Consider the following 1,078-nt stretch of genomic DNA (forward strand, 5'->3'; position numbering starts at 1 on the left):
TCGCTGTCGCTGTCGGACAGGAGGGCCCGGCACTTCTCGCAGACGGCCCGTGGGTCGGCGCGGTAGCGGTCGCAGCCCCACAGGAAGAGGGGCAGCAGCAGCGACTGCAGCACCGAGCACCAGATGACGCACAGCACCATCCAGTCGTCGGAGGCGCCCGAGCGCAGGCTGGCGAAGCTCACCACCTGCGGCGGCGGGGCGTCACGCGCGGCCCCCGGCCGGCGGCGGCCCCCCCCGCACCGCTGCCGCACTCACCAGCACCGGGAGGCCCGTGAGCATGTCGTAGATGAGGACGATGCCGGTGACGAGGCAGGTGATCTGCAGGGAGGTCTTGGCGGGCTCGGAGCCGTCGATGGAGGAGCGCCGCTTGCCCTGGGCGTCCTCCACCACGATGGTGGGCACGCTGAGGCGGTTCCTGCCGGTGCCCAGCTGGCCGGAGACGGTCTGGAGGAGGGCGATGGCGGCGCAGGCGGCGCCCATGGCCATGCTGCCGCCGATGAGGAGCAGGAAGCACACGSCGAAGCCCAGGCCGATCTCGGTCACGATGAAGCGGCAGTCGCGGGCRTAGAAGCGCTCGGTGGTGTCGTGCCACCCCACTGCGGGCAGCGTGGAGAGGATGAAGGASACCATCCAGGTGCCCATCACCGTGTGGACGGCCTGCTTCCGGGCGTTGCTGAGCCTGGGGGGACAGGGAGAGCGTGCCGGGTGGCGCCGGGCCAGGCCGGGCTCGGCAGCCGCCCCTGCYGCCGCCGCACCTGTAGTTGACCGGCCAGCGCACCATCCACATGCGGTGGTAGGAGAGGGAGGTGACGGAGAAGCAGGTGACGAGGGTGAGGGTGTAGAAGGTGGCGACGAAGACCTTGCAGAGCCCCTCGTTCCACTCGTAGCCGGAGTGCCGGCGCCGCAGCTGCACCACCGCGTACGTGGCGACGGGCACGGCGACGTTGAGGATGTGCGTCCCCGCCAGCGCGCACAGCAGGAACTCCAGCGGCTTCCACTTCTTCTGCTTGGCGCCGACGCTGAGGATGCCCCAGGCGTTGGCGAGCAGCGCCGCGCCGGCGCACGCCAGCCAGGCCGC

General features: G+C 71.4%; 1 protein-coding gene across 1 annotated transcript in view; it reads right to left on the bottom strand.

Annotated features, from left to right (window-relative positions):
- The window catches only part of GPR153 (G protein-coupled receptor 153), a gene marked incomplete at its 5' end in the record, with an annotated part of 3,498 nt that extends 2,420 nt beyond the window's left edge, over positions 1-1,078 (bottom strand). Inside the window, 3 exons of the mRNA XM_085321736.1 lie at positions 5-185; positions 256-679; positions 756-1,078. Of these exons, the coding sequence (XP_085177862.1) occupies positions 5-185; positions 256-679; positions 756-1,078 (928 nt within the window). The remainder of the gene's footprint in view (positions 1-4; positions 186-255; positions 680-755) is intronic.

The sequence above is a fragment of the Rhea americana genome, unplaced genomic scaffold, assembly GCF_003343005.1.
Source record: "Rhea americana isolate MKP2758 unplaced genomic scaffold, rheAme1 scaffold_708, whole genome shotgun sequence".
NCBI lineage: Eukaryota > Metazoa > Chordata > Aves > Rheiformes > Rheidae > Rhea > Rhea americana.